This window comes from Lampetra fluviatilis, chromosome 3 (assembly GCF_964198595.1).
Source record: "Lampetra fluviatilis chromosome 3, kcLamFluv1.1, whole genome shotgun sequence".
In the NCBI taxonomy this organism is placed as follows: Eukaryota; Metazoa; Chordata; class Hyperoartia; order Petromyzontiformes; family Petromyzontidae; genus Lampetra; species Lampetra fluviatilis.
The window spans coordinates 26,198,512-26,212,097 of record NC_136277.1 but is presented as its reverse complement, the minus strand read 5'-3'; the positions used below and the strand labels follow the sequence as shown (position 1 = coordinate 26,212,097).

The 13,586-nt window shown below is 44.7% G+C and overlaps 1 protein-coding gene across 1 annotated transcript in view; it reads left to right on the top strand.

Annotated features, from left to right (window-relative positions):
- The window catches only part of LOC144949563 (ADAMTS-like protein 1), a 99,141-nt gene that overhangs the window by 71,392 nt on the left and 14,163 nt on the right, over positions 1-13,586 (top strand). The window contains exons 19-24 of the mRNA XM_078879505.1: positions 1,792-1,974; positions 6,679-6,832; positions 7,782-8,982; positions 11,001-11,128; positions 11,744-11,872; positions 13,321-13,503. Coding sequence (XP_078735631.1) covers positions 1,792-1,974; positions 6,679-6,832; positions 7,782-8,982; positions 11,001-11,128; positions 11,744-11,872; positions 13,321-13,503 — 1,978 coding nt within the window. The remainder of the gene's footprint in view (positions 1-1,791; positions 1,975-6,678; positions 6,833-7,781; positions 8,983-11,000; positions 11,129-11,743; positions 11,873-13,320; positions 13,504-13,586) is intronic.

The following is a 13,586-nucleotide window of genomic DNA, read 5'->3' as shown; positions in this document are numbered from 1 at the left end:
AAGCGTCGTGGTGACGTCACCGCCACTTAGTGACGAATAGCGGTTGTTGTTGCGTGCGCGCGCGTGTGTGTCAGTGTCATGTGTGTGTGTGCGCGTGTGTGGGGAGCGGTACTGTAGCGGTTAGCGCGCTGCGCTATAAACCCGGCAATCCGGGTTCGATTCCCGTTCACGGCCAACACCCAGTGACGATTATCTTTTTTGTGCGATTTATTTACGTTTGCCATCAGGTTTTTGTTTTGGTGACATGTTTCATCTTTACTCACGTGTGTTTCTGTTCAAGCTCAGATCGTTTTCTCATTTATTGAAGTACATTAATATAATTTTTTTGAGCGTATGCTGTAATGTTTAGTGCACTGCGCTTGCGATGCAGAGTTGATCGGTTCAGACTACAAGCAACGGGAGTTGAAGCAATGGTACAGTTTCTCAAATATCCCTGCCTCTGTCTACACCACGTTCAGTCGATTGGTTGGTCGCATGCGGCGTGGCAAAGTGTGGATACTCGAGCCGATTCTAAGATGACTGTCCGGTGTGAAAGAGTAGGCCAAATAACCTCTCGTGGAGGCCCTTCCACCAGCAGTGGAGTAAGCAGGTAAATGCAGGGCCGTACTTTCGCCTATATTCGAAACTTGTTGACATCAATTGGCAAGGTCATTTGTTCTGTGGAAGAGAGTAACTTCCTGTACTGATTATACGGAAGAGGTAATTTCACTGTTTTGCACTGCTAACAGATCTGCCTCTTAGTACTCATTAGTTTTGTACCGAAGGCGAGCACTATTAAAAGCACAACTGAACCCATTTCGAATTTGACCAAAATATTTTTTCAATTCCAGTTCATGATTTTATATAGTTTTTTTGTAATTCTCCAATTTCATTTGTAGGAAATCGTTATTCATCAATGAACAGTTCTTCCGGTCCAAAATATAGCATCAGCGTATTCATCAGCGTATCGTTAAAACCATTTTTATTCTTGTACAACTGGTTAAAATAAATATTGCATTTCTCCATTCAAGTATATTATTTCTTGTTTAATATATTATTCTAAGTTACAACGATATAAATGTTGCTCCATATAAGAAATTGAAGTCGGTAGTGACTGGCATGCTTCACATATATTTTGTATATTTGCTGACAGGTGTGCTGTTTTTAAATGACTTGATTTCAATCCACAAGTGGTTCAAGAAGTATTGGTTTCACGAAGTTAATTTCCTTTATGACTTGGGTTTTTTTTTATTTCACCAACTCTTCATGCGGTATTCATTGCCAGGCTTACTTTTTTGGGGGCATAAAAGTTGAAGCCCTTGTAACCGCACACTTCTATTTCGGAATCCTGCTTGAGGATTTCGTTTTATGATAGAAATAAAATGGAAGTCATTGATTTACAATGAACATAAAGTGTTAAGTATGTATTGCAACTTATCGATTACAACTTTAGAAATTAATAAGGCTGTTAATGGTGCTGGTTCTTGCTGGTCTTTTCACATTTTGGTTCTTTGGGCCTGTGCACAGAAACCGTGATAAACGTATTTATTGCATTAATAAGCTCGTACGTATTAGTTCTTCTCAACTGAAGATGCCATAAATATCAACACGTTTATGAATTTGGTTAACTCAGTATTACAGCAGGCATCAAGGGTCAGGATTGAACCCACAACCTCCTGCTTACCAGGCGATGACGATCACGTCATGCCAGCGTGGCGCCTCTACATGTATAAACCCACCCCGACCACGTGAACGTTTGGCAGCGTTGCTGCGCGCGAATAATTAATGCTGTCTCGTCTTAATTTTGGGCAGTGCTCCCGGACATGTGGCCGGGGCTCGCAGACGCGGGCGGTCCTGTGCCAGCAGCGGCGAGCCGACGGGACCTTCCTGGCCCTGCCAAAACCGCTCTGCCGAGAATCCCCCCCTCCTGCACACCGGCAGCCGTGCGCTCAGATCGACTGTGCCCCGCGGTGGGCCACTCGACCCTGGCAACAGGTGAGCACTAGGCGCAGGCGGGCATGTCACGTTAAAGTGATATGCGACGGGTAAAGGTGCGGCCCGGAAATTTCCTCGGTCATGCCGCTGGTGGCGGGAGGGCCCTCCACTGGCAGAAACTCGAGAGCTGTGTCGATTTAAAGCTTTCTTCTTGGTTCTTTCGGTAAAGTCACGTAGAAGGAAAATAATAAAATAATAAAAATAAAACATCCTAAAATAATTCTCACGACGTTTCGGCAAATTATTTTGTCAAGACGCTCTTCGCCCCTCCATCCCAGCATAAATAGTCACTCCAAGCCTGGGGCGTGCCATTCAGACTCTGTCTCCTCGACAGATCTGTTCTCCACCTGAAGACGGCTGCTTGCGTTGTGGCCGAAACGTCGTGAGAATTATTTTATTATGTTTTATTTTTATCATTTTATTATTTTCCTTCTACGTGACTTTACCGAAAGAACCACGAAGATCGAGAGCAGTGCTTGTGAACATTTTCTAATTCCACGGCACACTTTTCAGCTTGCTTGATCTTCGTGCGCGCACTGAGCCAAATTACCGCAAAGTACCCACGAACTACCGCTAAGCACCACAAACAAAAATAACCTCAAACACCCTTCCCCCCCCCCTCCGACCGCGGCTGGCTGGTGCGTGGGCTACCAATAATAACGTGCGCTGGTCGTTGGGGGGATGCCGTGGGTGGCGGTGCCATGGGTGGTTGAAGTTCTTTCCTTTCCTATTCAGTTCTTTTACAAATACGGGCATACCTCCCATAGCGCTCAGGGAGTGCGACGTGAAACAGCGCTGCTAAAGGAGGTCATTATAACGTGGTACCAATGGCGATGCATTCCCGACCGCTATTTTTGTTTGACCTATGACCGATATATATGAGGGCTTCATTGGGTTTAGGTAAACGCCTTAATAATGATATTGCGCACATAAAAAATGCGTTAACGTATTTTATGTACGTAAAAAAAAACTTTGAATGATGACGACATAAAAATGCAATAAGTTACGTACTCACAAGGGCATTCGGTCAGAGCTTGCGTTAACCACCGTCTGCCGTAAATACACTTTCAGCGGGAAGCTGTACAGCACAAATGGGATTACTCGATCCATTGATCGCCAATTAAGCGACGTGGTGATTAACCCTCGATGATTCGGTGAGCAGAATCGATACAATAGACACCTCGGTTCAGGTTCCACAAGACTAAGACCATGTATGGGCAAAGACACGCCCCTACGAGCAACGGCACGCCTACTTTCCTCCATATGTTGGCAAAGACACGCCTACTTTCTTCCATATATGGGGCTGATCTCTCCCAGGAATTTTCCTCCAGGACAAAAGAGCGTTATAAAGAAACAGCGTTATAGGAGGCAGTGCGATGTCTGTAGGTTCTTTCATGATTCCGAAAATTTCACGGCACACCTTTTACTTTGCCGCAGCAGACTGGTGTTCTGTGTCACACCGGTTGAGAAGCCCTCTAGAAGGAGTTTTTCCTCTTCTTCCACGCTGGTCAATGTTGTATAAATGTTTTATGCGGTATAATTGGAAAATAAATCAACATTTGCACAATCGGTGTGTGAGTCAAAAATGTACTCTTTGTGGGAAACCAGCAGCGAGAGATTAACTCCCATTATAGAAATGTGGAATTACCATCGTTCAGCCATGGCTGAAAGTACATGATCAGTGAAAGGGTTTAACCTTTTTTTACTTTTAAATCAGTCCATCAGTGACTTAGTTGGCTGTAAGGTAATGTCATTTTAAAATAGTCATATATATTGGGAAATAAAAACCTATATTATGGATGATATTGGTCGCGAAAGCCTACGTGTTAAACTAATTCTCTGCATGTTGAAAATCACGTTTATACTGGTAAGATTTGTGATGTTCGAAGTGGCATCCCATTCAGCATGAGCGGCTTTGAAAATGAAGAGGCAGATACAATATTAACAGCCAAGCTGTAGTGGACATATCTACATGAATGATTATATATATGTACATATATTTAAAACATTTGTTTTAAAATATGAATGTTTCACAGAATTGAATGCCCAATGGGAACTTTGAGATAATCAGGCCTTCCGTGTAAAAGAAACTTGTCTCGATGGGTTGCTATTAAAATAGAGCATTTATCACCTGAACTGCAGACTAAATGGACAATACGGAAAGAAGGTTGGAAAACACCTCGGGAAGCGCCTCCATCGTGGTCATAGATAGCTGCGCACACAACTCTGAGCGCTAACCAGGAATCACGCCGATTAAATTACTTCGGTCAGAAATTTGTGCACGAATAGAACGGCCCTAAAAAGGAAAATATAAATATAATTGGTGACTTGTGATATGCTATGTGAAGAAGGGCCAATGCTCGGCACATCGCCTATTTAATTTTTTTTTAGCATGTGTAGTTGACGCATGTGTTGAGTGTTTTTTATTGCCTCATGCACCACTGCCAACGCAGCATCACCTGCTTGTAACATCGCGTAAGTCTGTGCAAATGCTACTGAAGTGGTTTGAACAAAACATCTGACAAAATGATAATCGGAGAACAACTAAAACTCAGCAATCGAACACAGCGTGTCAGTGGTCACATGGTGAGCGTTCATCCTAATTATATCAACGATTTTTTTCGACTGACCTCCATCTCAATTATGAGAATACGTTTGGGACAATTAGTCCCTGTTGTGTTTTTTTTTAAAACGTTATTTATATATCGAATGTGCTAAATAAACAGCCGTTATTTATGCCGCAGGGCTACTTTTAACATGAGCCAAGCGAGGAACGTGGAAAAAGTTAGAGTAACTTTAGCCTCCCAGTGGAGAGGGGGGGGCTATATGGGCTTGGGGCTGATGTGATATCAGATATGCCTTATAGAGGAGAGAGTTACGATGGCACACGAAAAAATAGCGCTTACATTAAATGAATATGACATCCTAGGCAAGATATTCGGGAGTTTGAAGATGCATTAAAAAAATCACCCTTCAAATTTCCTTTTTCCAAGACACGCTTCCTTTGCACATTTATACATGCGGTAAATACCCAGGAATATATATATAGATCCATAATAGAGGTTTATGGGTTAGATCGCGTAAATATATAAATGTATCGTTAAAACCACACCACCACTCGACACAGCCAACTAGTAAGGGTTGTCACGTAAACAGAACGTGGCTAATTCGTCACTCGTACAGCACACCGGTGTGTTGGAGAGCCAAGCCACGACGTTTACAATCTGAGTACGACGTTTCGCCAGTAATTACAACCAGCTTCATCAGGCGACAGCCAGATTTGTGAAGAAGTCTAACTGTTTCGTTCCTTATATCGAGCGCAGAAGGGTGGTCTGTTGACCACCCTTCTGCGCTCTTGCACAATGTGGGGGGGGGGGGGGATTACTGAGGCAAGTACATGATGCACGTTCATTATGCGAGCCCTTTTAACTTGTCCTTCCTGTCTATTGTATTTATTAAAATAGCCCTACCAACGGTCATCCCTATTGAAGTACGCTGCCCTTTGTAGGCATGCATTTAAATAACGTATTATTTGATGATTCGCTTCCACGCAGCACTAAGACGGTAGCTATCCGAACGGTTAAAGTTATTTTGATTTATTTCAATTTCGATAGATTATCTAATTAGTCTTGGCCAGTAGCAGTAAGTTTTGCACAAAACTTCAACATTATCAAAATCAATTGAGTGTCCTTGTTGACACGCGTGTTCTGCTACTGCTGACAGTTGCATTTGGGAGAATTTAATATTTCTCTGATGTTCTTTTAGTCTCGTGCTGACCATTCGTCCTGTTTGCCCAACATACCATTTACCACACGTGCAGTTAATCCTGTACACACCTTCTGTTGATAGCTTCGGTAATGCATCTTTTGTACCAGATATTCAATTCTGTGTTTTATGTACCGTGCCAAATCTGACTCGGATGTTTGGTTTTTCCAGACATCTGGCTCGTTTATCAGTTACTCCCGCAATGTACGGTATTTTGATCCATACTCGTTTTAATTACTTGGGCAGTTTCAATGCTCTTGTTATTTGATTTTGTTTTGGTATCCAATGCCATGTTGACCTGTGCATCATTGTAAACGTTCATTTGCAGCGCCTCTTTAACATGTTGAATTTCACTTCTCAGACTGTCACCATCTGACACTTTCTTAGCTCGATGAATGAGCGTCTTGATAAGAGCAGATTTCTGTGCGGGGTGATGGTGTGACTCTGCATTCAGATAGGCGTCAGTATGCGTTTTCTTTCGGTAAACACTGTGTGTTATTTTACAATTTCTACCCCGTCCGAGCAGAATATCCAGAAATGGTTGAGTTCTGTCAGCTTCCACTTCCATGGTGAACTGGATGGATGGGTTTTGTGAGTTGAGATGATTTAGAAATGTGTTCAGTGTTTCTTTGCCGTGTGGCCAGACCACCAATGTGTCATCCACATATCTAAACCAAGCAGATGGTTTTAGTGTGCTTGAAGCTATTGCGTTTTGTTTATTTATTCCCTATTAATTGTTTACATTTCATTTACTACCATTCAAACATTTCCAATTTAGTTTTCCACTTCAAGCAGCTTTGGGCGTCACCGTGCTTACACGTGTTTTAACCGAGCTCGATTTCCTCTCCGCTGATCTCGTGATACTTTGTGAACGTATTTAAACGTCTTCCATTTTTTCACCTTCCCGTGACCCCCCCCACCGCCCCCTCCCGCGCACAGTGCTCGAGAAGCTGCGAAGTGGGGACCCAGTGGCGTGCTGTCTCGTGTCAGACGCTGTCAGGCGCCGGGGAGACGCTGACTGTTGATCCGGCTGTCTGTCAATCGCTTCCCAAACCCCTCTCCACCAAGGTTTGCAGTCTTCGCCCTTGCACACGTGAGTGCTGCATCCCTTGAGCCTTTGCGTGCACATGGTTGTTTCCAACCATACTTCACCGCACTTGTCGGTGTGAGCTGGTAAAGCATTGGACCTGTTCAGATATAATTAATTTGCCACTTGGGTCGTTAAGTTAAAAGCGTCGTGTGCTAAGCACTGTTGCCACTGCCCTTTCTCTCTCGATATTCATATGTTGGCCTTTGCATATTATGTAGATGTTCACATCATTAGAGGAAAACTCAAGCAACACATATGAATATTTATTCGAGACTTGTGCGGGCATACGTATCTGTGACACATTGTTGACGCGTTTTCTAATCATAATGATGTCACTAGGGTACAGCTGAGCGATGTGATTCACGTGGACAGCAGAGTAAAAATTCGGGAGACTACACGCTCCCCAAAACTTTCACAAATTCTGGACATCTGCTGTAATTGCACCTTACAGCTGCACAGTAAGACATCCGTGCAACACTCAAAGCTCTCCTGGTGACAATCTGCATGAATGCCGCTGGAGAACTGCTGCTGGTGTGCATTCATTCTCACAGGGCACAAGTTGAGCCACACGTCAATGTGCATTGGGTTTGCAAGGACACTCGCTAGCTTAGAACTACGCCTGCCCGAGCAGTGTCACGGCGACACCCTGCAGTGAATCTAGAAGCCCAATCTTGAAATGTAAATCATAATTATTCTTTACGCAGAAGTTGGTGAAATGTAGTGAAACGGTCCCGCAGGACTGACATAGCATGGGGAGGCCTTTCGGTTCCAGTGGATTGACAATGGGCTGAATTTTTAAAATATTTATTTATCATTGTGATTAACACTGCAAGCCACGTACGGTGGAAAAGAAGTTCAACATACATAATGTGGCGTTTTATAGCAAGTACTTTCTCCTTTTATATCCACATTTATTGTTGTTGCTCATTCACTTTTCTCGGGGCTCTCACAGATGGAAAAGGCAAGCAGAGCAACAGGAAGTCCACCAGGAAGGAGCCGCAGATTGCGGCGATGCACAAAGTGTACATCCAGTCGCGCTGGGATCGCCGGCTGCACTTTGACGTTGGCGGCCGTGCCTACTTGCACCCCAAGACGACGGTGGTCGTCCGCTGCCCCGTGCGCCACTTTGACAAGGCCCTCATCCGCTGGGAGCACGACGGGCTGCCCCTAGCCAACTCTTCGCGGATCGTCCTCGGGCGCTCCGGCGCCTTGAAAGTGCGCCACCTGGAGCCCAGCGACATCGGCGTTTACACGTGCGTGGCGGGCTCGGCCCGAGAAAACTTCGCCGTCAAGTTGATCGGCGTCATCGGCAGCGGCGACGTTGGGTCGAGCCAGGGCTCGCGAGTGGCCAAGCAGAAGAGCGAGCCGGAGGAGTTGAAACACAACGAGGCCGCGAGCTCCGCCAGCAAGGAGATGGACGTGCAGAAGCTGCGCAAGCAAATCAAAGCGAACAAGTACGAGTTTTACAGGGACGATGGGAGTTTGTATGACCGGATTGTTCTCCGAGTCCTGGAAAGAAAGCTGGAGGCTAAAACGAAGCCGGCATCCGCTGAATCTTCCGACTCGGCAGAAAAAGATTACTCGTACGACGACATCATTAACTTGGATGCTTCTAATCCAGTGGCGTACATTACCGAGGAAGACAAACTGGAGGGCCTTATCAGAAACATCACCCTCCGCCTCCGAGGACAGCATCAAATCGGTGCCTCCGCTCAACCAGCGAAGGATCTGATTACCAAGAGCCCGACGCAGACTGTGAGCCCGAGAGCCGCCGGAGTGTTTGAGCAGGGCAAATGGGAGGGGAATCCTAACGTTGCATCCACAGCGGTGCCCACGAAAATCCCTCGCAGTCTCTCTGCAGAACCGGGGCCAACCACTGAAGAGCCTGGCGATTTTACGCACGCAGCTCAAGTGAATGATGGTTATCGAGCGTCCCCCAGGTTTACGAGTGCCCCCTACGAGGTTCCGGCTATCGAGAGAGAGGATCTACCATTAAGTCTCCTGTCTCACAAAGAGATCAGGGTGCAAGTGGGCCACCCGTTGCTCCTAAGCCATCGGCCCGAGGCCCTGACATTAAGCTGTAATGCACACGGAGTCCCTTCTCCTGTTATCACTTGGCTACAAGACGACACGCCTGTGGCTTTCGGCAACAGGTAACTTTCGCGTGGTGATAATAATAATGATATTGTGAAACTTCTCTGATTCATATGTATCTCCAGTCGTGTAAATATTGTGTCCGTTCATAATATAGGTTTTTTGGGTCAGATCGCGTTATTTATAAATGTGTTGTAACCCTCCACCACCCGACACGGCGAGGCAAAGGTGGTCGGGCGTGGTACTGGCCACACCACTCCCTCATGCTCGTGTTGGCATGAGTAGGTACTCCCTAACAGCACTTGCTTCACCATTCTTTGAGGATAGATGGGGGATCTTTGTCTTTGGGTATGGATGCATACATCAGAAATGGGGAGATATAGGCAGGTGAGCGTGGCACTGGTCACACTCCAACCAGGTGTCCTGTGAGGACATTAATAGGTGCTCTCTAACAGCACTTGGGGAGTGATTTGTTGTTGTTGAGTATATGCGTATGCTGTGGGGTTGGAACACAGTGGTGTCTTCGCAACTGGTTACTCACTGGTGGTTATACTTTACCGGACGATGATCTTAATGGTGTGATGTTGATTCCTGGCCATGCACATATCTGGTGTGGTGTCTCTGTGTTAACAAACTTAATGTCAGCACTCGGAAGGCAAAGGCATCCCAACATGGTGCTGGCCTTGTGATGTGTTGCGAGCACCATAGCTCCATGGTATATCCATGATAATAATAACTGAACTCACAACCGTTTGTCAATCCACTTTTGGATGAGGGCCTCTCCACACCGTGTTGGTCGTGTATAAACAATTCATAGAAATGCAGCAGAGATCAAATAATATAAAAATATAGAAATTTGCAGCCTTAATAAATATTTTGGAGTGGTGGTGGTGTCGTGTCAGGTTTGCCAATAAAAACAGAGGAATCTTGATGAAAGTTCATGCTGAAAACAATATAGCCATAAGGGCTTGCAGGAAACTTAATTAACAAGATGTCGCTATCTCAATTGAGATCGTGGCTACGATGCCCATCACTGGCCAGGGATTGCGCTGTTTGAGTGTTGAGGGATTAGAACGGCTATTGTCAAAGCAACAACCTGAGACGACACAGCCAACCAGGTTGGTCCAGTGTGCTGTAATCCGAGACTAATGCAAGGCAAATATACATGCGTCAGTGAGCATTCTGTGGGCCGCTTGCAAGCAAGCCTATTTATTGATCCCTAGACCCAACACATGCTTTGCTCATCCTGCAAGGGACGGAACGGTTGTTCATTCAGGACAATGCGGACGTATTATGGTTGTCCCGCATTCGTTGTCGTGGGCCATGATATATTCACCGCTGGGCAAAGGTATGCCCAAGTCATTAGAGTCTTTCGTGGTTCCACGATGTAATTATTCTAATTACTTTTTGGTTCTTTCGGTCAAGTCACGTAGAAAGAAAATAAATTAAATAATAGAATACTACGTTTCGATTGCAACACAAGCTATCATCATCAGGTACGAATGAATGAGAAAAAAAACCTAGCAAACTTGAAAATATAATGCAATACAACACAGAGAGTCAGCTAACGTAACAGTCAAAACCCCACCTGGTTGATTATATTTAGTCCAGCTCAGTGCTCCATCGCTGATTTTGATGTCCTCTTTGGCGACTTAATTCCTTTGGCTGCTATTCCATTCATCGTCTCGACCGTGGCTATCTTCAATTTTACTTATTAGTACTGCCAAAGCTTGCTTACTCTTTTTGTATGTATATAAGAAAAATTGGAAAGAGATACATTTATCGCAACCGTGTTAAATAAACATTGAATAGTGCACAGCAAAAGCATGAATGTAACTGCTCTTGGTTTATATATGTATGGTCTTCCCACATGGCTCAAAATGCTTAATTCTATTTAACAGGAGCACATATGCTGCTTTAAAAATGATTTAAGTCATACCACACGTCTTATGCAGACTCATTGTTCTGGGCTTGACAATAACCATTTTGGAAAAGGGCTTTGCGCACAGGTGCATAATCATTTTCTAGATAAACACTCTGTCACCGGTAATAAATAGTTGTCCGCGTTTGCCTGCAGGGTTTCGGAGCAGACGGACGGCTGCCTGCGCATTGAACTGCCCGTCGAGTCTGACAGTGGACTCTACACCTGCCTGGCTACCAACGGGGCCGGCACGGACACCCTGTCCTCCCTCGTTACCATCACTGGTAAGCTCGCGTTTCTCTTTCTCTCTTTCTCTCTCTCTCGCTCACTTGGCAACGTTGCACTTGCTGTGGGAAGTACATCAAAGCTCGAACACGTGAAAATTATGTAATTCAAGAAGAGATGTATGCACTGGCCATTTTAACGCGACTGTCAATGTCGGTGATTTCCTTTTGGCTGTGCAACATTGCTTCGCAGTGTGGGCATTCCATTAACCTCCCGGGTATTTGTAAAGCAAAAAAATATTAATTTCACGTGAGTACCACTTCGTGGCAAAGTTAACAGTGATTCTATGGATAGCTTGGACACCACCACAGCAATGCGGAATTTTCACCACTCACTGGTTTAAGCCCATGAGCAATAGATGAGTACTGCCTCATTTCCTGGTCATTCGAGCAGAAAATTACTTTGACTCTTGGCGAAATTCAATTATGCACTCATTATGAATACATGCATACTTTGTATATAATATTAATATGGATGTTATTTCTGGACAAGACTCAAGACATTTATTTTTCTTAATTACATTTTGCTTCGCTGATGAAATGAATAATAAAAGAAAAAATGTCGACGTGTAATTGTTCGGTTGTTGTTTCGACGGATGTTGTTTTAATCAACAGCAGACTCTCTGATTGAAACTACGAGGGAGGTCATCACCGATCTGAGTTCGAGGTTCGTTGAGGTCAACGTTGGAGGCATGGTCCGGGTCCGGGCTGGCACAAACGTCACTCTGGGCTGCCATATGGACAGTAAGAGCTCTCGGCCATAAATTGCTTGCTTACTTTACGAGCACACGAAAGAGTACTGAATGTTTGTTTGGCTGTGACGGATTTAGATTTGACTGTGACCGTGACTCTTTTTGTCAAGCCTAATAAAACGAAAGACTTGATTGAGTATGTGATTTTTATGAGCGTACATATATATATTTTAGATGCTTTCGAGAAAATGTCATGTCGCGTTCATTCACTCGTTCGTGTTTCATATGCGAAAGGAGTACAATTCGGGTTCTGTTTTCAGTTGTGTAAGTTAATGCAAAAAAAAGGTCCCCGAGGAAGGTTTACGGTCAAGAGACATTCCCAACACTGCAATGAAATGGACACCTTTGACCATACTGGCATGCACAAGGGTCAGGGGTTGCCTCATATGTGGTGCATTGTCCCAAAGCACATTTTAAAGACAAATTCGTTCCGACTTCTAAAGGTCAGTGCAGTAATCACAAACTATACACCACGTTTCTGTTTGTGTGTGTTGGTGGCCGTTTAAATGGAATCAACTGTAGCTTTTGTCCATTTTACTCTGTCGGGACGAAAAAAAGTACCCAATGTGTGTGGATTTTGCTCTCCCAGGTCATACGCGCGCAGTCACTGCGGGTGGCGTGGATGTCTGGACACCCCCCCACGAAAATTCTTAGATATGGATGGCTCGGAGACGTTCCCACAAACAGTCAAACAGAAATCGTCGTATTTTCAAGTCCACACTTTTTTTCTCCCTTCAGCGAGGTGACATACATGCAGATTATCCTGGCGATGGGACCGTTAAATATGCCGTAACTCACAAACAGAATCAGAATCTGAATATTTATTTATTCTGAAGGAATCCGATGAGCTATAAAGCTCTTTTTCACAGATGTCCAGTCGGGGCGGATAAGAACGTTACAACAACAAACAATACAAAAACACGATCGGAGTGCAAAGTACAAGAAAGGTAAACAAACACAAATAAAACTCAACCATCACCATCTTACCAGAAAAACAGTGGGCGCAGCGCTGAGTCAGTATCCAGCAATTATATATATGTAATATAAATACAGCTCAATAGTTCAGTTGGATGAAATATGTGAAGTAAAATATTTTATGCTATTTAAATTTTACCAGGTAAGGCCCACTGAGCTATACCACTTTTTCTCAGAAGCGACCTTGCCACAAATGATAGCTCATCAAAGTGGCTTATCACGTGGACATTTTACAGCAGTCAAATACTCGAAATGCATGTTGATTTTAATTGTGGAGAGAGAAAAACCCAGAGGACCCGGAGAAAAACCCACGCGACCATGGGGAGAACACGCAAACTCCAAATATACAGCCATCAGGGTCGGGATCGAACCCACGACCTCCTGTATACCAGGCGGGGTAGTTAACATCTCGCCATCGCGCAGAGATCATCTGTAACGTGCAGCCGTGTTTGTCCTCTTCCACAGGGCCATCCACAGTCGATACTGCATGGACGAGAGGTGGGGGAGACTTGGAGAGATCATTGCCTTCGCTCGCCAATGGTTCGCTGATTCTTGTGAACGTCACCGCAGCGGATGAAGGCGTGTACACGTGCACGACCAGCAGTCCCTTTGGCTCCGTCTTGGAAAGCACGACCCTCATCGTTCTCGGTGTGTACCTCCGCGCCGGTCTTTTTTGTTGAAACACGGTGACCTCATTATAATATACAGTCTGTACTCCTACAACGCGTGTT